The 22,032-nt window shown below is 41.3% G+C and overlaps 2 protein-coding genes across 3 annotated transcripts in view; one reads left to right on the plus strand and one right to left on the minus strand.

Annotated features, from left to right (window-relative positions):
* The window catches only part of JAM3 (junctional adhesion molecule 3), a 64,622-nt gene extending 61,221 nt beyond the window's left edge, over positions 1-3,401 (plus strand). Inside the window, 3 exon segments of the mRNA XM_011376233.2 lie at positions 52-181; positions 278-332; positions 692-3,401. Of these exon segments, the coding sequence (XP_011374535.1) occupies positions 52-181; positions 278-332; positions 692-727 (221 nt within the window). The 3' untranslated portion in view covers positions 728-3,401.
* Positions 3,402-4,146: 745 nt separating this feature from the next.
* The window catches only part of NCAPD3 (non-SMC condensin II complex subunit D3), a 53,684-nt gene continuing 35,798 nt past the window's right edge, over positions 4,147-22,032 (minus strand). For both annotated transcript variants that reach the window (XM_011376235.2, XM_011376236.2), the window contains 11 exons: positions 16,399-16,536; positions 16,000-16,133; positions 15,555-15,754; positions 13,230-13,340; positions 11,178-11,345; positions 10,349-10,515; positions 9,958-10,097; positions 8,951-9,028; positions 5,006-5,080; positions 4,863-4,923; positions 4,147-4,777 (listed from right to left, as the gene is read on the minus strand). In XM_011376235.2, the coding sequence (XP_011374537.1) occupies positions 4,669-4,777; positions 4,863-4,923; positions 5,006-5,080; positions 8,951-9,028; positions 9,958-10,097; positions 10,349-10,515; positions 11,178-11,345; positions 13,230-13,340; positions 15,555-15,754; positions 16,000-16,133; positions 16,399-16,536 (1,381 nt within the window). In that variant the 3' untranslated portion in view covers positions 4,147-4,668. The remainder of the gene's footprint in view (positions 4,778-4,862; positions 4,924-5,005; positions 5,081-8,950; positions 9,029-9,957; positions 10,098-10,348; positions 10,516-11,177; positions 11,346-13,229; positions 13,341-15,554; positions 15,755-15,999; positions 16,134-16,398; positions 16,537-22,032) is intronic.

Consider the following 22,032-nt stretch of genomic DNA (forward strand, 5'->3'; position numbering starts at 1 on the left):
GTAAGAATGGCTAGTGTGTATCATCTCTTCCCTCCAACTACTTTAATCCAGATGACCTGAACATCGGTGGAATTATTGGAGGCGTTCTGGTTGTCCTAGCTGTGCTGGCCCTGATAACAGTGGGCATCTGCTGTGCATACAGACGTGGTTACTTCATCAGTAGTAAACAGAATGGGGAAAGGTGAGCCTGTCTTAGTTGGAGAAAAGAAAGAAAGTTCAAGTTGGCATTAATATGATATAAACAGTAGTCACTGAGCTACTCTCTTCTTTTTCACAGTTATAAGAATCCAGGGAAGCCAGATGGAGTTAACTATATCAGGACAAATGAGGAGGTATGGAGTGAGGGAACTGAGCAAACGTCATTTAGGTAACGTAGAAATCAGTGTTTCCAGCAGGGGAAATGACATTCCTTCTTGGAAACCAAGTGGATCCCATAGGAAAAAAGATTTCCAAATCGTATTCCAGACCCTGAGCTCTTTAGCCTTTCACAACAACATGTGTACATGCTGATGGCATTTATAGTTGCAAGCTCTTGATGTTACTTAAGAATGATTATCTGATGTTTTGTCACTTTCTTCTTCAGGGAAATGGTACGTTCGATTTGACCACCATTTTTCCTTTCCCACTGTCCTACTAGGCCCCATTGATTGGTAGAGGATGAGCGTGTTCTAACTTTGTGTTGGTCTTGCAGGGCAACTTCAGACATAAGTCATCATTTGTGATCTGAAATTTGATGGTGTGGCTGAGAGCACATGCAATACCTCTACTAGAAACTTCTATCGAGAGCATCCTGGAGCGAAGTGCACTTGGACAGAGCTAGACACTTGTGCAAAAGCTTTTTGTTTTGGCCAAAGTTGACCGCTACTTCTTACTTTTTAACAAGCCACATGAATAAAAGAATTTTCCTCAAGATGGGCACAGTCATCACAAGGAAAAGAAATTGAATGAGTTCACTGAAGCTGATTCCCAGTCTCTGGCCTGACTCCTTCCTGAGTGTTAGGGTGATTTTAAAGCTCTTGCCCACAGACTCTGCTAGGCTGGGCACTGCGGGCCTGGGAGTGTATTTGCCACTCGCTGTCATCAGCCAGGGTGAGCCCCACGTGAAAGGTAACATGGTAGCTGTGTCACACTAGTAGTGTAGGGGTTGGCAGTGTGACTCCCAGCTTGAAACCCTGCAACTGCAGAGTTTGAATCAATGAATCCAGAAAAGAGGCTTTTTATGCAATGGCCTTGTGTCACAGTGGCCCACAGACAACGCTGCACCATTTCTTCTTAAAGGCTTTGTCGATCAGTGTTGTAGTGTCCATCTCGGAGAATCTTTTTGGATCAGCATTTTATAGTAACAGCCAAAATCCACAAAGGTAAATTGCTTGTTGAAAGAAGGGGCCTTCTTACCTGTAGGGAACCCCGCTTGTCCATGGAGCATTTCGGTATTTAAGGAAAACTTCTATTTAGGCTAAATCTGAAATGGTACTAAAATAATGTTCTGCTTTTCTATGAGTGTTTATTTTATAAAATTTTACATTCTAAATTTTTGCTAAAGATGTATTTTGATTATTGAAAATTTCTATTTAAACTGTAAATATGTTGTCATACAATGTTAAATAACATATTTTTTAAAAAGTTCAACTTAAGGTAAGGGTTCCAAGTTCCTCGTGTTAAATTGGAAAATGTCAGTAATTAAGAGTATCTTAACCCAAGGAATCCTGTCAAGGAGGCTTATTGGAACATTCCTTTTTCCACATGCTTTAGCAGTTTTCACAAGAGAACTTATGCTGTTTGTACACCAGACCATTGTTGCTTAGGAAATCTTTAAAAATTCCAGTTGGGTAATGTCAAAATCTGTTTGCATCTCTCAGAAAGAAACAAGCTCTTAGGTTAGCCTTGAACTACCTCTTCCTTAGATTACTAAAACTACCTATGCCCAAAGACTGACCGACCACCCAGAAGCTCTTAGACATACATGTGCAAACTGTGTTAGTCAACTCCCGGGGTAGAGTCACATGCCCTGTGAATGGGTATTGGCTACTGACTCCTAAGGCTAGCCGGCATGTCCCCTTCCATCTTTAATGCTCTGACTGTGGCTTTGTGTGCTGATGAGCTTTAATATGCTGTTCATGTGCCACAGGCACTTGGCTTAAGCTAGGACAGTTCTAAGGTGAACACTTCAGGAAAGATGGGTCTCCTCCATATGGCATTCCTGGGACACAGCTCTTTTTGGTTATGGATGGCTCATGAAACAAAGCAGCTACTCCGTTTGGTTTTTAAGTTCATTTTACTTATGTAGTTCATAAGACTGTCTGGGGCCAAAGGCAGTTTTGAAATAAGATCTGTTAACTATAATATTTTTAAAAGAAAATGAATTCCACTATTCCTCTTTGCCATTAAGAAAGCACCGAGACACTGCAGGTTCTGTCTCACTTCACAGTGAACCGTATGTGGTGGCAGCTAGGCCAGCCTTTTGAAGACTGTCATGTAGTGCAGGCAGGGCAGAAGCCTGACGGTAAGGAAAGAATGCCTGAATCAAAGGCAGATTTCCAATTTCGATTCTAAAATTTTCATCCACCTAAGACACTGCTCACTTTGTGGGGGACTTTAGAAACATTATCCAGAAACCTTTGTTCTTCAAGAGCAGATGACCTTAGCCTCAGATACATTGCTCTGTTAACTCACGATGTGAAGCGGTTTGAAGCGAAGAGCTGCTCAGAGGAATGCCTTCAATTCCATGGTGTGCTTAGAGGAAGGTTTTTATGTAGAAGGATATGGTCATCTTGGGATTAAACTTTCAGTGTCTTAATTTTTTATACTTTGAGGGTATTTTTTTTTTAATTAAATACTTGAGACAAGTTGACTTTTTTTTTTTTTTTTAAAGTTAGATGAGCTACTTTGCCATGGGCTACATGACAGAGGCAGTTGGCAGTTCTTCATAATTGCTTAATGGTACCTATCTTCTTTTGCATTTGTCTTGAATGCTTAGAGTTAAGATTCCTTTCATCTTCACCTCCTCTTGGTAGGAAGGGATAGCATCTCCCTTCTCTAATTGTTGGGGATCAACACCAGCTTCCATCTTGGTTGTCACAGTGACAGAGTAGCCTTCTTGCCTCCCTTCTTGCGCCCTAAAACCTCCCACTCTAGTGCCATATGAACAGGGTCTGACAGAGAAGAGAGAAGTGAAATGTAGAGTCTGGGAAGTAGTTGTCTAATACTGTAAGAATGTAGACAGAAAAGGAACATTCATGTGTTTTTCAGATATGAATGTGACTAACGACTCAAGGCTTATACAGGGCTGTTGTGGCCTTTGGTGTGGCTGTTGCTGTACATAGATGTTACAGACTTGTACTAACACACCCCTAAGTTGATATTTGTTAAACCTCATTTATAAAAGCTTTAAAAAAAATCTACTTCGCCTCATTATTTATTTCTTATTTGCTTTCATGTTGGGTTTACCTGTTCTTCCTAGCAGTTTGTTAGGCAAGTACACTTTAAAAATAGTATGGTCCCAGGTTTAAACAGAGACTGCCACCACCATCTAGTTGGTGATAAGTGTGTTTACTCAAGAGCAGCCCTCTCCCAATGACGTGTCCACACATGTCACAGTTCACATATGGGAAAGCTGTGGGGTGTGAATCACAATGACATTCCACTCTTCAAATCCAACTACCATGTTTATCTTAAAAACACACTGACATAGCAACCCTACACTTTTGCTTTTGTAGTACTGGGATTAAAAAATGAACCAACTGAATTTCCTTCTGGTCATTTTTGGACAAAACGTATACATCAACAGAAGAGACTATAAAGTTATTCCCCTTGTGGGAACAGTCCTTAGCAGATGATCAATACAAATCAGTTTTAGTGCCACTTGGGGTAAAAGACTTGAAGCAGTTTTTTTCATAAGCAGGACTATATTTATATACTAAGAGGGATGGTCTGTTAGGAGGTGGACAGCTTCTGTCTGGTGACAAAGGCAGGGGGGCAGATGAACTGAACCTTTATTTAAGACAAACTGAGTCATTTTTTTCCTAAAAGGCTTCTTCCTCAAAGGAAGATTTGGTTTTATTATTCTTACGCACTTTATGTAAATTAAAATGACTACCAATAAAAGCCCTGTTCTGAAAACAGAAAAATCCTGTCGACTGCTCGAAGGCTGAACTCACGCTTAACCTTTATTAGTCCATTTTAGAAAGCTGTACACTTTTTTAAAAATCTGCAATTCATAAATAAGAATAGAAAAAATATTACAATCGAAATCTTATCATTAGATATGGGAAACTATCTACTCTAAGGAATTCAAATCAGCCAATGGAGGCTGGATTTATAGAAAAGCAAGCTGATGGATTGTGTTCCTTCAGGACCAGAATATAGCTTATGAGAATGGACTTGATACTTTCAGTGGAGTAAAGTTATAATATTAAATAGCTAAAGCATTTCCCTGTTTTACAATTTTATACCACATATTCCATAAAGAGAAATTTAGAAGCTCGCCAGGTACACAGGTGAACAGTTAGTGCTGGGATCCCGGGACAAGCTCTGGTATTACGTAATGGGAGCATCCCTGGGAATGAGGGGAGCAATATGTCTGCCATTTACATGCAGAAGAGTGTCCTCCTGCACTCCTGCCTTCTCCAACACTCTGGAATGCAATGCTCCAGAATGCAGTGCGCTCTTTTAGTTGGCTGTTTTCAGAGGGGCCTTTCGGAGCGACCTCCTACTGGGGGTTGGGTTGTCTTTATTTCTGGCTGGAGACTTCACATTCCACTGCTGAGGCTGTGGAGGCCTAGGGAAAGAAAAGATGCAATCATTATGGAACTAAGAAAAAACTGACCAAAAAACACCTCAAAAGGAACTCTTTGTAAACTTACGGTTTATCAGGTAATGATAAACATAAAATGTCATTTCCTTGACTCTGGGCTTCCATTTTCTCTGAAAGGGAGTCAAACATAAACAAATTCAGGTTTCCCAGAACTCCAGAGCAGCTAACATTATCTGACGGGAAGGGACTTGCCTTTGACTGCAAAAGGAGTCCGTGGTGTGCCTATGTAGCTGACTCCTGCTTCAAAAGTGACATCGTTGATGGTCTCTGAGTAAAGAGGGAAACAGCACAGTTAATGAAAAGCCAGGAAGAGACAAACATCAAAGTCACTTGAGCAAGGTCAGTTACCGAATTTCTGCTATGGTTTCATTCAGTCTCTTACATCAGTACCAGAGCAACTGTCAAATCCAGCAGCCCTTTCTTTCAGTCAGGCTTCAATTTCTGTTACCTTTTTATAGGATGACAGTGTTGAAGACACAGTCCTCCTTCTTCATGTCCATGGTCTCCTGGGTTCCTTTCTCTGCCACTCCCTGTCTTAGACTGCTTTGCTGGCCCCTGAGCACCCACTGCTCACTGTCTGGCTTCTTGCTCACTCCATGTCTTCAGTTGCTGCCTGTATGCCAGGGATCCCCACCTCCAGCTCAGACCTTCCTCCTCAGTCCTCCATTTGCTACTGCACTTCACCTGAATTCCCTGAAGATGCTTCACCAACTCATTCCCTCCGCTCCTCAACATGTTCCTTCTATATTCCCACCCACGTCAGTGCTCTATCCAAGCTGGAAATGCCAGGCATCATTAGCTCCTTCTGCACATCTGATCACTCAGTCCCATCACTGCCATCTTCCTACTATATCTGCATTCTCTAAAGTCTTTGCTCATCTCACCCTTGATCTATCACAGTGGTCTCCCACTTAGGGCCTCCCCTTCCAGTTCACCCTTGGCAGGCAGGAGAGCAGAGTGTAGGAATCAGACTCTGAATCAGACTCTGGGTTTGAATTCTGGGCCTCTTACTAATTGTAGAAACTACTCTAAGACCCTCAAGTTTCTTTACCTCTAAAATGGGATACAAGTATACCGACCTCCGGGGAGTTGTCAGGATTAAATGAAATCATTTATGTTAAGTCCTTAACATAATACTTGGTACAAAGTTAAGTGCTAACTATTATAATTTATTAGCTATTTTCCCCTATGTCACTTAGAGGAAAATTTGTTTAAAGATCTGGTAAGGTGACTGCCCTGCTCAAATATCCTGATGGCTCAGCATTTAGAGAAGGGTCAAGACTCCAGCCTCTGTCTGAGCTGGGCAACAAAGCCTCTGTGCGAGCCGGCCCCATGCCACCTTCACAAACCCGCCTTCATCCACAAGCTGCGGGCCACCAGTGTCCAATTATCACTGTTCTCTGAGCAGGCCCTGGTCTGTCACACCTAGATCTACACAGGCAGTTCCTTCTCCCTGAGCCAACTACAACATAACCACTCCTTTGAGACCTGGGTGGTGACACCTCTCCCAGTGACTTGCTCCTATTTTATGTCCTGTACCATTTTGCATGAGCTGTTATCACACTTGTCAGAACAGAGCACAGGCTTAATAGCTGGTTGCTGACAGTCATGGCAAAGTCTGCCATGCCCCTTCTGTAAGACCACTTGTGAAGTAAGCCGTACCGTTCTTACCTTTCTCTCCTACACTGTAACCTTCTTAGGAGTACCGATTAGATCTTTCTAGTTTGTTTTAAAGTCTATCAGTGCATCCGCAGTGTTATGTGCCTGAGCTACTCAAGCTATGTTAAAAATGACAGAACTGTATTCATCACTGCCATTCGAATAACTCAGTTTTTCTTATTTCTGTTCCTGGGAGGTCTCCCTGTATTAGAGATGAAATCCCCACTCCTTCCATACACATTCCTTTTCCTGTTTGGAAGCCTGTGCACATCCAAGAAATAAGTCTCTAGCCTTCACAAAAGCACCGATGCAGTAGCTGTTAGATCTCCCGTATACTTCATAGGCGATTAGAATTAATGGCAGAAGCAGCTTTGCTGCCCGAGTTATAGCAATAAGAGGGACTTGCTAAAACCCCCACAGATTTTGTTAAAATCTAGCTCTGAAAATTATTCATTTCCATTAAGCAAAATCACTTTGCTAACGCTGAGTACCACTGCTGTGCCAGAATAGTGGAGCTAGGTAGCATTTTTCAATTGGTTTCGTAGAGCCGAGACCACCTCCTGACAGTCACACCACCTAAGAGTTGTCAATAGAATTTGTATTTATAAACCACAGAGAAAATAGAAGAGTTTTTAAAATTATCTAGTAATTCTCCCAGGGAGGAGAGCTAACAAGAGATCCTTCATTAAGCCTTTCTTTCTGGTTCAGAATAAGAAGAGAGCCGCAGGAATTTTACATTCAAGAGCCTAGAGATACAAAAAAGTACTCCATTGATCTGGGGTCACCTGAGAGTCTTATTTGCAGTGTAAAGATGGCTCCACACATTCACATTCAAGCAGCATTAATGCAGCATGTCAGCTTTCACTGCTGAGGAATACATGCTGCCAGGAAACCAACCGAAGACAAATCAGGGCTTCGTGGGGATAGGCAAAGCTAAAACGAAACACATTCTCCCTTTTTCTGCAGCATATGGTACCTAACTGCCAAAATAGAAGCACTCGGTGCCCCTGAGCCAGGAACAAAGAACATATAGAAAACTTTTCTGTGTAAAAGAGGTTGAATTTTTTTACATATATAATATTACACCTGTTCAATTGTATATAGGAACCCAAAATTACACACTGCTTTTAATGACAAAAGCTGTCATGATTCAGTTGTCATCTGAGGAGCGGTAGGGGAGGAGTTGTGTTCAGCCATTAATCTCCCTTAAAAGGTAAACTTGGATGAAATTATTTATAATCTGGTAATATTCTAAGAGATCACAGCCTCACCAAGCAAGTAGCTAGAACACAGTAGGTACCCAATAAATTTGCATTGATTGACTGCATGACTAAATGAATGGCTTGATACTTTGTTGCTCCATTATCACAAAGAACATCTTGACACTATTCTCATCTTATAATAATGCCCAAGATTAGCACAGTGAGAAAAACAAGGCTGTAGAAGGAACACAGGAACTGGAATCAGAAAACCTGAGTTCAAGTCCCGCTCCGCCATTCAATAAACTTGTTCATACCTATCATACTCACGGCATTGTGATTGGCCTGGTGATACCGTGAGGAGTAAAACAGCTGATACACGAACATCGAGGGCAGACAATGAATTATTTAGAAGTGTGGCGAGTATTGTTAATAAGGTCTGAGTGTCAGGGAGGGGCACCTAATCTAGTCGGAAGAGTCAGGATGGGCTTCTTTTAGAGGGTGAAGAAGCAGTAACTAGGAAGGGTATATTCTAGATGAGGGCATGTCACGTGAAAACCCTATGTCAGAGAAAAGTGGAGCTTGTGCAGGCACTTGGAGAGGACTGCCCATGGCTGGGGTATAGAGTAAGAAGGAAGGTGGAGAGAGACCAGGCGGGAAGAAAGCAGAGACACATGCAAACTACACTATAAATTTTGGACAAAAGAATAAACTGCCCAATAGGAGTGAGAAGACAGGCTCTCAGCTGAGCTGGCAGTGGAATCCTTGATATGCCACTGAATCTCAAGTCTCAGTTTGCTCTGGAGCTGAAGTCAGTGACATACAGGTGCCTGCTAGTGCTGACACCTGACAGCTATAAAGCCGGGCTGGCTGAGTGAATCGAGTAAACCCGGGGAGTTAGGCAGGAGTGGCGAAGCATCAGCTCCAGAATGCCAAGAATGGCATTGCCTAGAGCAGTTACTTAAGGGAACTGTGCCTCAGCTTCACCGTCCGTCAAATGAGGATACCTTACAGGGTTGTGGGCAGTGTAGACTGAGTTAACACATGTGAAAGCACCTGGAAGAGTGCTGGACCTTCAGCCTGTGCTCCGTCGAGTTATAATTATTCGAAAACATTCAGTCTGCCTGCCACAATGCACTATGATCCTGCTGAGCACCGGGAGAGCCTGTATCCAGGAAAGGAAAGCTTTTGCAACAGGAAGTTTTACTGCACCTCTACTAGACACACAGCGACCACAGGAGAGAGTGAGAAGAAGCCAGCTCTCACATTAGCTACTTACTCTCAGGAGTGCTGATTGCTCGTTTGGCTACATGGTCAATAGCTCCACTGGACTCTTGCTCCAAGCTGCATGAAGATGCTAGGATAAAATGGGAAGGTTTTATCTGTCCCAAAATCCCAAAACAATATCAAAGGGCAAAACAACCAAATGAGAAAAAGTATGATATGATAAAGTTAATATCCCAGATAAAGTGTTCTTATAAAGAGGTAATTCAGAAAGATACAAAAAAAGGATAAACATGAGAAACAATGTCCATTCTCACTAAGATTCAAAGAAATAGTAAAACCATAACCATTTCTGGTCTATAAAGCTCAGCAAAGAGAATGGGAAATTATAAAACTAGTATTTCTAAGTAGGAAAATGGACACTTGTGTGCCATTGGCAGGAGTATAATGTGGAGTGAGTGACAGAGGGCAGTTTGACACTATCAAAACTTTTAAACATATTCATGGCCTCTGAATGCCAAAAATTAATCCAAACGATTATACACATATAAGGCTATATGTACAAGGATGTTTATTGTGATGTTATTTCAAAAAATTGAAAAACAAAAATAGGATTATAATAAATAAGTGATGGTACTTCCATAAGATACAATGCTGCCAGCGGGAGAAAAGTTTTGAAAGAAAGGTTCGTGGAAAACTTTTCACTATATATTATTAGAAGTATGTATAGGAAAGCAGGTAATAAAACAGGATGCACACTGAGATCACAATTTTATAAATAAAACCAAGCACACATGTGTGAGGAGAAGAATAAACACCTCACTGCTCTGGGTGAGTTTTCTATTTCTCAGTCTTTTCCAAATATTTTATCATAAATATGCATTGTTTTATTACCTATTACCCTAAGCCCCCAATAAAGTTATTTATTTTAAAAATAATAAAATAGAAACCATTTAAAGGAATGGGAAGGAGGCTTGTTCTGTTTCAGTCTGTAAACTCACTATGTCTGAGATAGAGAACCAAGTAGTTCTATCATCCTTTTAGAGGTGCCTTAAGACTCACCATGGTTGTGTGTTTTGTCCAGATTTTCGGGGTTTAAAGTGAAAGGCAGCACTCCTATGCTCCGATTCTGACATTTGCTATTCGACTCTACAGCTTTCTTGACAGAATTCAGGATTGCAATGGTACTCAGGGACATGGACCTGTGAAGGAGAACATGCCACAGACATGCAGAAAGCAAGGGTGAGAAACCTGAAGTCACTACCCATTTTCTTTCAAATGTATCCTCATCCACACTTGTTTCAAATCTGAAAAAGAATAGCCCTGAGTGAGGTATCAGTGAAAACATAACGGCATCACTCATACTAAAAACACCTAGTGGGAAATGACGAAGATGCCTCTGAGAATACAGTGATAGGGAGTCAGCCCGTGACTGATTCTGTGGGCTCCATACCTGGCTTTGGGCATTAATCTCTTCAACGGCCCAGTTTCAAGTGAAAGAGGCAAAGGCGGTGCTTGGCCAGCACTTGACCTGGGTGTTGAGGGCTGGCTCACAGAATGGGGTACAGTGGCATTTTCTTGGCCAGCAGGAGCTGACATTATTTCTAAACTCGGAGCGACCTGTCAGAGAAGATAAAGGGTATTTACCTTCTAACACTTAAAAAAAAAATCTTTACATGCTATGAGCAAGTCCGTAGTCGTCTATTTTAAAACCATGTCACCCCAGGGCAAACAGAACTTTCTCTTCAGAAACAATACTGTTAGCAGACTGCCACACAGAGATGTTGTGGTATTAAAGAAAAATAGGAGAAAGTTAGTTTGCCCTCATCATTTTTTAAGGAGGCAGATCTATGGATTTCTCAAGCAAGTAAGCACACTGTGTCTGGAAGTGAGCAGCAGCTCACCTAGAAACACCCCCCAGTGACAGTATGTTCTCAAGAGGGGCATGCTGGAAGAAGGACCGCAAACAAACTAAGCAGCCCAGGGAGATCTAGTTACCTTTGATTATCACTATAATCAAAGATCAGAAAACCCCGCTGCCAGCTTGCTTTCCGGGCAGTCACACATTTTCCCCAACTATTATTATGACTTTCTAGACAAGTTTGAGTGACACAGCCTTGAAGGAAGGGAAGCCTCTATGACCCAGCTCCCTGCCCGTCATACATAACGAACACAGCGAACACAAGCAGCAATTTTGAAGGTCTCAGACCAACTCCTGCTTATATGTATAGCAGAGAGCAGATTGAAGAGAAGGGTCAGGCTTAAGGTGGCTGCTCATCTACCTGCATGGCACCTTCTGCTTCCCTGTTTGCATCGGCTTGTTTCGCCAGCTCTTGCTCCTGGGCTAGCTGTTCGTTGTACTTCTTCATGTCGTACTCGAGTTCTGATGCTAGCTGTTTGTCAACTGCAAAGAAATCCTTGATTTCATCCCGGTAATCCTGCATCACCTCCTAAAACAGACCCAGAGGCATTCTTTAATGTTTTCTTGAATAAATAAGCTCCCAAAAGGACTTGAAAATAATAGGAACAGTAAGACTTATTTTGCTGAGGACAGACTATTCCTATTATATCAACCAACAAGTTAATTAACATAATGGCATTTTCCCAGGAAACAACAATTGCACTTGATTGACCACACAAGCAGATGAGCATGATGTGAGATAATAACTCTTAAGAGTTCTGATCTCTCAGGAAGCTTCTTGTCTAACTGCCAGTTAACAATTTCCAAGGTTCCTGATGGGAGAAAGGCCATGTATTCACACAATTGTAGCCTAAAGTAGAACTTTAATAGGACACAGAACTGCCACCAATAGCTAGTCCCTGTCCATTTCTGAAGGCTGGCATGGGGAAAGTGATATATCTGGGTGGTCTGGCTTGGCTCTGGGTCACGACCAGTTCAAAGGATCTTGTAGTGTCACTAAGGTCGGACCCTTAGGAATTCAAGTCAGAGGTTGGGTTACAGGTAGGTGACATATGGCATTGTCCTGGCTTGGACAGGCCCCTGGAGCAAGATACAAGAAGCAGTGCAGTCTAAAAGTTGACCATCTATCTATACTAGTTTTCTCAGAGGATTGCAGTTATGGCTTTTAATTTCATCTCTGTGTCCTCTTCTGAAGGTATGACAGAAAACCTTTTATTGTATCATGGTAAGAATATTCTCAGGTCTTAAAGAAGCATGCTAGGGCTCAAACCTCTTTGCAAGAAAAAAAAACCATGTCACCTCACAGTATTAGAGGGAGAAAAAAATATATCATAGCCCCAACTACAAGGGAAGTCCTGACGTAGGGAAAGAAATCCACCAACTCTTCTGGCTGGCGCTAAGAAAAGGTGCCACACATCAGGGAAGCTGGAGCTGCTTTAATAAGTTACACGTGAAGAAATGTTGTGCTATTCAAATCGAGCAACTATTCAAATGTCACCATCCTCTGGGTGCGTGCTCATAAACAAAAGATAGACTTATTTTTCTTATGTGGTTAAAGTAGTCTTTTTTTTCCCCTTTCCTTTCTGAAGTTTAAAACAGGACAATAAAAATATAAGAATAACCGGAAGTTCTCATTTTATTTTCATGACAATGAGCCTATCTTTCTCACCTTAATTTCCTTAGGATAAAGAGCTATTTGAAAAACTATATTCAATGTGATTTTGTGGTAGCTCTTTTTGGAAAAAAGTTCTAAGCATTTCTTTTTTTTTTTTTTTTTTGCTGCATTTATTTCTGATGAAAAGATTACACCAGAAAGGTCTGGGGCCTCTTTTATGTCTGCACTGCAAGTACACATACACTGGCTGCTTTGACTGAGACGTCTCATGGCTTAGGACCCTGCCAGTGATGGCAGACCAGCCTCTGATCAGCATTCCCCAAGGCCTGCTGCCATGTGGAGGGGGGCTGTTATATCCTGACTTGTAAATCAGAGACAGTGTTAAAGGTAAATATACCCAAGTTAAATATAATGACCAATTTTCACTTTATCCCTCACCACAATGAACTTAGATGATGCCTTTGCTCTTGACCCCAGTTGAGAAAGTTTTCAAAATTGAATCTAATTGGCATCAAGGACACGCATGCTCAGCATAGTGAGTCAGCTCTTCATAAACTCAACTGCACGAGAAAAGCAAGGACCAGTTTCTGTGGAACTTATGGTCAAACTGTCTTCTCAGCAAAGGCCTGTCTAGCTGGTCTAGTTCTAAAAAATGTAATCATGGTTTTGAGGCATTTTGAGTTCTAGTCATTCACCGACTAACCGCACCATCATAACTGCCAGGATCCTGAGTAATGAACCAGGGGCGGATGGGGCAACACCAACCACAAAGTATAAACAAACAAGGTCATCTTTTACCCTGAGATAGTTCATGAGTTCCCGCAAAGCTGGGATCTTATTCTTCTCTAGCACAGTCTTCAGGGAGATGATAATTGGAATAATGTTTTCTATGAAATTCCTCTTCTGAACCTGTGATAAGACAAACAAAGGCATGTTTTCAGTGCATAAAGTTCTGAAAGACAGAGACTTTCCTTTCATCTAGTTCTTTTGTCTAGCTGGTCTAGTATGTTATATAAGTTTATTTTTGATTATGGCACTGGGAATTGTATAGGATGTAGCACCTTTGTCCTGGAGACGTTATAAGCATTACCTCAAAACACTAGGAAAGCTTTGTAAAATAGGACACAGATAAATACTATTCTTATTTTCTAAATAAGAAAAAGGAATTAGAAATAAATTGAACAATCTGACAAAAAGCTACAACCTCCACACAAACTCATCACAGACCCTTGGTTCCACATTCAGTCCCTCCATTCAACGTCCTCTCTTTGGAATAAAAATGAGTTCAATTCTGGCAACCCAAAGAGACATTTTTTATTCCTGTTGGTGAAATGACAATGGTCAGAAATGGCTAAGCATGGCCATAATCAGTTTTGTATCTCTCTCTCTCTCTCTCTCTCTCTCATTTAGGAAAGTGTGATGTATTTTTATAGTCCCTGATTTGGCCAAGCCTTTATATTCTTTACCATGAACGATAACCACAAATGTTTGCAATAAATATTGTAGAATGAATAATAATTCATTATTATTCATTATAGTAGCACACATATGTAAGATTTATCACTCTGAATCTGAAAAGTGTTCTTTGTCTTCTCATTTCAAGTCACAAGTATATCTTCCTTGCTTGTAAACCACTCATTTCTAAAAAGTCTTATCAGAGGTCCTCACATAGGAGGGCAATAGGTGGATAGACACTTTAATAAATATGAGTCTAAGCAGATGGTACATATAGGGATAGCCTTAAAAAGTGGCTTAAATGCATTCACTCAACAAATGTTATCAAACATTTTCTGTGTACCAGAAAGAAAGCTAACCTCTGGGAATAAAGGAAGAGAGCCATGAATTCTTGCCTTCAAGTTACTTCTAGACCAGACTAGCAGTCTTTGTTATGATGTATGGCACGCTGTGACAAGTGGCAGGGTGTTAAGGAACTTATGGGGGAGGGATGCCTAAGAAGGAAGGCATAAATAGGAGTGCAAATCAGGAAGGCTTCTTTGAAAAGATGATACTTAGGCTGCACAGGAATTAGGTTGCAGAAAAGGGAGGCCGGGGTGGGAGCGGACACTGCAGACAGAAGTAGCAGCATGCAAAGGCACAGAGGCAGGAGAGATACCTCCCAACTGAGGGATAACAGTAATCTGGAATGGAGAGTTCAGAGCAGGGAGCAGGCAGAGAAAGGATAGGATGGGGCAGCACAGCACTCAAAAGAGTTTTGTGTGCCTTGAAGGAGAATCAGAAGATGAGAAGCTATCAATCTACTTATTAAAGGTATCACTAGAGGTATGACTTATATATGATGAAATGTGTCCATGTTAAGCCAACAGTTGAATGACTTGACAAAAGTATATACTGAGTAATCAACACCACAATCTAGATCATCACCCATAATCCATCCCTCCAAAAGTTCCCTGCTACTCCTCTGCAGTCAATCTACTTCTCATCTGTTTTAAGCAAGAGAATAAAATTATCAAATTTGTACTTAAGAAAGATTGCTCTGGCAGCAAGGTGGTGCACAGCCTGGAATAGAAAGAAACCAGAGACAGAAAAAGTGCTGAAGATACTGCCAGAAATGGCACAAGCTTATGTAAACACAGGACTAGTAAAAATGTGAGAGATAGATCTGTAAGATAAGATGGACATGTGGAATGTGATCAGTCTATTTTTGGGGGTTCAAAAGCCTTCAGGGCTCAGATGGGAAATGCAAATTAGCAGTCCAGGCTAGGGATAAAAGCCTGGGGTCTGCCTCCTAAAGTCATTCAAATCCCAATTTCCACACTCACTGACTGAACAAAATGTGTGCCTAGTATGCCAGACTCTGGATTGGGGTGGCACAGGGGCCCCCTCTCCACACAATAGAAGACTGGGCAAAGGGAGCAACAAATAGGAGAAAGAGATGGATGAGTAATTCAATTGTGATAAAGGAAGTTTTAGATGCCTGTGGCAAATCCAGTCAGGCAAATAGAATGGGTTCAGGCTTGCGGGAAAAGCTGGAGCTAGAAGCAGATGGAGAATAATCACCATCTGGGTGAGTTAAGGCCACTACTAAGAATGAAACTGGGATCTCAGCTACACCACGGGTATTTAGGGGTGAGATCAGGCCTACTTAGAGAACTACACACTCACCTGTGAGATGAGCTTTTTCTGAGCTTCCTGCATGACCACATTTGCCAGGGCCATGTCATCTTCTTCCATAAGGAGGTCCTTATCTGGTTTTGATCTCATTGCCAAAAGCTTGATTTCCTTTGAGCTGAGGACCTCAAAGGTATCTGAGAGTAACTCACTGGCTTCCATATCCAGTGGCAGGACGCCGTCGGCAAAGCACGCTGAGAGAGAGCACAAAAGATTGGCTTCTGAGAAACAGTCTGGTCCCAGAAGGGAGGTGTACCTCATGAAGCTAGGGAGGCCCGTGTAGGCTGCGAGGGGTCTGCATGGGTATGGCTGATGTGTGAGGACAAAAAGGAGCTTTCCTGTAGGACCAGGGTCCCATTTGCTCTAGATCTGCTTGACCATTAGCAACGCAGCATTTCATTTTTAAGTACACATTTTACACCAAACAGAACAGGCCTACCCAAAATACTAAGGCAGATTTTGGAAGTGATATTGAATCGCTGTTCATCTGTGAAGTGCTCTAGAAGAAATTTGTAGATCTTCATTCGTTTCTCCTTGTTTGTCTTTCCCTTGAGTGAAAACAGCCGCTTCTCTCTATGGTGAAACAGGGCAATTTTACCACATCATGTGGGAGAGGGTGGACTGTAATTTTAATAGCATCTCATGGCATCCTAAAAAGCAGTCTACCAGCGCTCATCATAGGCATTTCCCTTAGAACATGAATTTTCCTGCCTGGTCCTGCTAAGAGAAGTAACAACCCCACAAGGAACACATGGGCTGGGGTCTGTGCCTAACCATGCACACAGAGCAGCTGACCACCACCCACTGCTCACCCAGCTCTCCCGGGAGCCTCACTGACCTCTCTGACTGGGGGAACTTGTTATACTTCTCATGCTTCTCGTAGTTATTGAAGTGGAAAATACACTCAATGAAGTGCTGGAAGAACATGACAGGATTCCTTTTCAGTAACAGGTGAGCCAGGCAAAACTCCCCAAAACTGCAAAAGAAGGAGACCCATTGGCAATCTGCACACAGCCTCTAAAATTATACCAAGAACACTACAATGCAGCGGGGAACTGTGAATCAGGGTAAGGGATACCAAATCTATCCCAATAAACAGCTTCATTCATAGCAAAAGCAAGATAAGAACTTAGCTTTTTTGTCTGTCCTTGCTAAATGGCCTCTTTTTGGAAGCCAAGGTCAGTGTAAAGGCTTTAACAAGGTGTAAAAATTTTAACAAGGTGTATTTACTCAGTTACACCTCTAACAGGGGAAAACAATCAACAGACCCCAAACCACTTCTTCAAGCAGAGGCCCCTTGTCCCTCAGGCTGATGCAACGACAACCATCAGCTGAAAATAAACATTTGGTCTTCCCCACAACTTGAAACTTGTTGCCCACAATAATGAACAAAAACCAATTTTAGTAACTGGAGCTTTTTTTAAGAATTGGGATTAATTACCAGAACTTCAGAGTTTGAGATAGCAGGGCAAGTACCCTCCACAGACAGCAACTGACTCCCACCAAGCTCTCAGCTCCTCAGCCAGCCTTGGGCACATTCCTTCTTTTTGTGCCCCAAACCTGGAAGAGGTGTCTGGCATGCATGTACCATGCTACACAGTGGGACACAGATGTCACTAGCACGGCACCAATCTGAAGGGCAAAATCTAATGGCTTCTTCAGCCAAATGAACATGGACAAACTGTTCAACTTTAGCTTCTGTTTCATCATGATAGTTATGTGAGCGAATGCTAAGACACTGGTTTTTGGTCAGAGATCAACCTAAGGTGGTACAGGGCTGGCTTTGATCCATTCACACTATCCACACCAATGCTTTCATTTCATTTTAGAGTTAAATGCAATTTCCACCTACACAGGAACACTAGTCAACACCCACCTGGAGTGGGACAAGAACAAGCCAAACATTTTATTCTTGGCTTTGGGATGCACTAGGACTTGCAGGAGGTGTATCTGCCCCTACTGTTTCTCCTTAGGCTAATAGTCAAATTAGTGTGTATTCACAGCACACACATCAATTAAAGGTCAGAAGGTAGTTCAGAAATCATGATGTTCAAATAAGCCTAGATAAAAATTCTGCAGCAAATAATGACACTTTGACTATTAATCGAAAAAATAAGGGGACGGCCTGACATAATTAGGAAAACAAAACAAATAAACTATTTAATAAAAAGAATTCCCTCAGGAGAAATTCATGCAAGGGCAGCTAGAAGCACTTGTTTGATCTGAGAGTTGTCAGCATATTCTGGATAAACCGTTTTTTAGTAACCCAGGTTAGAAAGGTAAAGAAGTTCACAGCATCAGATGAAGTTCTTTTTATACAAGGTTACTTTGATAAACCATCTGTGACAAAGAATAGAGAAAACCACTGAGTAAACAAAACACATCCCCAAAAGAAACAAGACTTTACCTTCTGTGGTATTTATTACAGTTAACCTACCAGAGCACAGCAGTTTTCATAGCTACCTGAGATTTCTCCTCAGATATGAAGTTGTTCATATGACAATGTAAAATCAGATAGAATCCAATAATTCTTCTGCAAGAAGAGGGGCCACTTTGAACTTGGACTTAATGTTAAACGCTCATTTACTCAGAGTTTGGATCAAGAATACATACAGGTAGAAGAAACTAACAAGTTATTTCACATGCTCAGGGCTGAAAGCAGAGTCAAAGAGCTTTTTGCATCATGAGGATCCAGAAATCATAGTCCATGCCAACCTTACTGCTGCCTCTCCTGGGGCTTAGAAGGCCAAGTTGCAGCTTTTATTGGATAAAGGCTCACGGATCCCACTAGCTTGATAAATTGGGGAAGAGGGCCTATTGTGTTTGTCAGCTGAAGAGTTAAAATAAGTTAACTTCTAAGTAACGCCTTCTGGAGCATTCCTTTAGAGTAATAGAAAGCAGAACTTTTCAGGTACTGGGAAGAGAAAACTTCGACGTTCTGAAGAAATCTTACTAAGAACTCAGCATCCTTTCCCACCACTCCTTATCCCTCAGGACAATTTATAAAAATCAGATATAATCGCACTACCAATTCAGGGATACTGTCTAGAGAGCTTACACAGCATTAATTGCATTATACAGAAAATAAAAGGAAGACCAGCTAAATCTGAGTAATAATAATCTTATAGAACGAAATTATTACTGTCTTACTAAGAACCTAAATCTAGGTTTCAAATGGCCCTATGAGTCCAATTCCATTTTCAGATTCAGTAGGAAACAAAAGCCTGACTTCTTTCAGATGTCATCCCAAGCCAAATGCTATTCTGAAGTAGATGACTGCTCAATAAACGCCACTGTTAATGAACGCATATACCTAACCTGGTCTATCTCAGATTAAGACTGAAGGCTCAGACCCATTTACACCAGAATTCTATTTGAAACTTGAGGCAATTTATTTCCTATATCCATGTTCTCCTTGGCTGCCACCCAAATTCAGGCCCCTCTTGTTATCTGGCCTTCTTCACCTCTATCACGTCCCTCTATCATTCTGTGCTCCTTTCCTCCCGATCTCACTTCCCATGTCTCCTTTCCCCTGCCTGGAATGCACTCTGTATTCCAGGTTCCATGACGAGTCAAGCTTCTACCTGCTCTACACTTCTTCATAAATGAAAGCTGGCTTTCCTCCAAGGGCACATTTCCTTTGCAGCGCTCTCAGGGAGAGGCTGCTCTTCTCTGAAATCCCATAGCCGGGGCACAAGGACCACGTTTTCTCCCTTATATTTTCTGTTTACCAAATGTTGAGTGTCTACTTGGTTTCAAGCTCTTTCAGGTGCTTGGAATGTAGAAGTAAGCAATATCTCTGCCCTTCAGGAAGCTTGTATGCTAGTGGGTAGACGGATGTACATACAACATAAAATGTGTTGCCAAAAGCGCTTTGAAGAAAAAGATGATGGGGAGACTATACGGGGAAGGAGGAAGAGGGGACTGGCTACAGGTTAAGAAAATCGTGACTTCTCTACCTGGTTCACAAGAAAACACTTAGCCTTTTCTCCGGAAGTTCCTGTCATCTGTTTATTTTGTCCCCAACAGCTTGGTAACTGCTTCCTAATCTTCTCCATTCAAATCCTAGCATTGCTGTTATGGTTTGAAAGTTTGTGTCCCCCACAGCCAAACTCTTATGTTGAAAACCCAACCTCCAAGGAAAGGGAGCCTTTGTGAGGTGACTAGGTCATGAGGACAAAGAGCCCTGGTGAGTGCAATTAGTGCTTCATAAAAGAAGCCCCAGAGAGATCTCTCAATCCCTTATGCCATATGAAGATACAATGAGAAGTCTGCTATCTGGAAGAAGGCCTTCACAAGGGCCCAGCCATGCTGACACCCTGAGTTCAGACTCCCAGCCTTCAAACTGTGAGAGATAAATTTCTTGTTTATAAGTCAAGAAGGCTATGGTATTCTGTTACATCTGCCCGAATGGACCAAGAGAATCTCTCAGAGCATCTTCATTGTCCATACAGAGGAGCTCATTTCGCCCCTAACTTGGTGTTTCCTTCACTTCATGGACTCCAGTGACCCTCACGTTTTATACTGTGTCATCACTCTATAGGCACATCCTGTTCCATGTCCCTGGAACACCCCAATTCTGATGTCAAACAATCCACTTCATGTCCACACCCACCTAATCTACCAGCTTTCGGATTCCTTCATCCCTATTACACTTATTCTACAACTTCACTAGGCCCTCTAGATCCTCAATTACTTCTTTTTCTCCCAAACCGAGCCATCTCTGTCTTTACTTCCCTTTCTATCTCTATGGTCTATTATTTTAGTTGCTCTCTTGCTTCAAACCTCTCTGGCCCCTGTCTCCTTACAGTTCTGCAGCATTTGCCCAGTTAAACGGAAACAGTCTACTAGTTATCTGACCATTACCCTGTGACTACTGTACTACAGCCACCACCTAGTGGGCAGAGGGGAAATATGTCATACAATTTTATAGCCCTAAAATTTTGGGTTTATCACCATATGACCAATTAAAAATGTCATGAAGAGTCTGCTCTTGCCAGAATTTTCCAGAAATTCACTTGGACTAAAAATAAATTCATTAGGCAATGCTACTAGTCTCTTTGGAAGATCTGTATTAGCAGATACATGTGGAAAAAATAATGTGTTTAAAGTAAGCAGGCAGGCCTGACTATAGGCCTAAAAGTAGAACAGACTCACTTTGACGACAGTTAACGAAGCTGAAAATCATGGTCCACATTTGAACCATGGTTTAAACAAACCCAAATGTGGAGATAAAAATGGAAACATTTAAGGGGGAAGTATTAAAATGCTATAAGAGGCACTGATAACCTTTCCACAGTGTAAATCTCTCTCTCTTTCCTAATTTCTTTCTGATTCATGCTCTGATCACCTGCACAACAGGTTCTATGTATATTTTACATACTAATCAATGCTCTTTCTAACTTACATGTATAGAAGCTGACACAAGTGGGGAAAATGCAGAACTGCAAGTTAAATAACCAATCTTACCTCCCAGGCTCATCATCTGAAAGCCTTCCAAGCACTTTTAATAGTGCCTGTTCCTAGGCTACAAATCGTATAAAGAGCCATGAGAGCCAGTTTTACAGCAGCAGAGTAAAGGTAAGAGGGTGCTATCTTGGTCCCTTTCCCAATTATATAAACAAAGAAAAAGAAAAAGAAAAAGTAATAGACTTAGCTTTTTGCTTCTGACTCCAGACAGTATTAATTAGAATGTTAACCTCTACTAGTTTATTATGTAAAATGTTCCTCCTTGGAAAATTATACCCAAAGGAAACTGAACAGAAATTCTTTCATGGAACTCAGAGTAAATCACTGGTGACCATATTTAGAACCAGAGGAGCCCATTATTATAAGCTATTTATAGTTAATGAACTCTATAAAGACCTTTTTCCAACTGTGGTAGCTTTTGCCATGGCTTTCAATATTCTGTTTTCCAATTACAGGTTTGCTTTAAAAAGAATTATTCATACGACATAGTCTAAGTTGGCAGATTCTGTGAGATCATTTTCAACCCCTTGAAAATAAATTTTTAAAAAAATTACCAAACGACAGGAATTAAGTAGTGGCAAAGCAATTCCCTTCCCTTTTAATTCGTAAGAAACTGCCATTTCCAAGGAGCCTTGTAATCTGTATACTCTATTTCATAGTATGAGATTCTGTCTTAATTTCTAGACTTTCTTACAATTTCTGCACTTAAAAGAAAGCCTAAACTCTATTAAAATTCACATTTTATTGGCCTAGAAATCAACATAGTTAAGTCAACAGTTAAAGGCTACTATTCTATAGTTTACCACAACAAAGGCATATACTGCTCTTCATTAAGTCTTTGGAAAGAGTGAATAATATTAGCAAATGTGATCAATGCTGAGATTATTTAATGGTCAATCTGAATGAGTTGTTTTTTTTTTTAACTTGTATGCAAAATAAAGCTTTGTTATATAGCTTAGTATTTTTAAAATCTGCTAATTATCTGGCAACTACCAAAAGCTCA

The sequence above is a fragment of the Pteropus vampyrus genome, unplaced genomic scaffold, assembly GCF_000151845.1.
Source record: "Pteropus vampyrus isolate Shadow unplaced genomic scaffold, Pvam_2.0 Scaffold288, whole genome shotgun sequence".
NCBI lineage: Eukaryota > Metazoa > Chordata > Mammalia > Chiroptera > Pteropodidae > Pteropus > Pteropus vampyrus.